This window comes from Rhinatrema bivittatum, chromosome 1 (genome assembly GCF_901001135.1).
Source record: "Rhinatrema bivittatum chromosome 1, aRhiBiv1.1, whole genome shotgun sequence".
NCBI classification, from domain to species: domain Eukaryota; kingdom Metazoa; phylum Chordata; class Amphibia; order Gymnophiona; family Rhinatrematidae; genus Rhinatrema; species Rhinatrema bivittatum.
Window position 1 is genome coordinate 650,274,524 of NC_042615.1, and position 1,345 is coordinate 650,275,868.

Below are 1,345 nucleotides of genomic sequence, written 5' to 3' on the forward strand. Positions count from 1 at the left end.
CTCAGCAGAAATCTCCCATCTCCCCTCCCCCCCCCCCAAGTAGAGTTTGGCTCAGCTTTCCGGCTGATCTACACAAGAATCTGGTAGGCAACAAGAGCCGGGGGAAAACAAACAAACAAAAAAAAAAAAGCCAAAAACTTATTTCTAAGCAAATACAAAAACTCCCCTGAGAAAACAGCAGAGAACCTCCTCCCCACCAACCAGCACAGCCGAACCCCGAACACCTCTACCCCCAGCGGGCAGGAAATTGCTGACACCCCCCCCCCCCACACCTGCCAGGGAAGAGGGGGAGCCGCCGGCCTCGCACCTCCCCGAAGGAAAGACAGCTGGACCCCCCACGACTAATGCCCCCCCTCCCCCCAACTCTCTTGACAGCTGTTCCACCGCCGTACCTTAGTGTTCTGGTAGTTCTCCAGCGCCCGCAGCGCGGTCTCGGTGAGCTTGACGTGCAAGACGGTGATGTTGTCCTGGCTCAGCCTCCCACAGGATAGCCCGTACCTCCCTTCCTCACCGAGCACCGCCATCTTACTCTCCCTCTCCTGCCATCCGCCCGAGAACCGCTCATATACCCAGCTCCCTAACCCTCGGCCACCTCGCGCCGGCGCCGCCCCTCCCAGCACTGGCCCGGCTGCCGATTGGCTCCGGCCCGGCTCCGACCCCGCCCACCCGGCCTCGAGGATTAGACGGAGGAAGTCCCCGTACTAATGGTGCCTGCTTGCCGGCGCCCCCACCTGGTCGCTTCGCCTTCATTTCGGAAATTGGGAGGTGTCGCAGAGGGGCTGACGTCGGGCCGCGACGTTGAATTAATCATTTTTGACGTCATGGGTGACGTCGGCTGCTGGCTGTTCCTGGGCATCTGGCGGTGGTGGTGGCATTTCCCTTGCAGTTGGTGGTTTACCCGTTTAGTGTCAATTTTCATTTCCCCACCTGGTACTAGGTGGAAGTCTGAGAATTCCCCCCTAGGGGGAGGAGTATGGAGGAGGAGTCTAGTTGCAGGGGCTGCCACACCAGTGCCACGTGCTCCATGCAACTCTAGTGGGGGTAGTTCCCACGATGCTCTCGTACTCTTCAGCTTTCTGGCTGATTCAGCCATCAGAGCCTTTCTTTCCAATATCCTTTACTAAATCATATGAAATGATTTCGACGGATCCTTTTTAAAAAGAGACGCTATGATGTCTCCCATTGTTAGCCCAGAGTTCTTTCTAGGTTCATACTGCCTAAGCGAGGAGGAGGCAGTCTAGTGATGAGAGTGGAGATGTCCTGGACAGAGAGAGAGGGAAACGTCTAAAGAGAAAAATGCACTAGAAAAAATCAATGCAGGTGCAAGAAGCACAAAAAAATGAAA

General features: G+C 55.9%; 1 protein-coding gene across 1 annotated transcript in view; it reads right to left on the minus strand.

Moving 5' to 3' along the window:
- Nucleotides 1-602, minus strand: part of ELL2 (elongation factor for RNA polymerase II 2) — a 227,552-nt gene extending 226,950 nt beyond the window's left edge. The window contains exon 1 of the mRNA XM_029572992.1: nt 393-602. Within this exon, the coding sequence (XP_029428852.1) occupies nt 393-524 (132 nt within the window). The 5' untranslated portion in view covers nt 525-602. The remainder of the gene's footprint in view (nt 1-392) is intronic.
- Nucleotides 603-1,345: the final 743 nt, after the last annotated feature.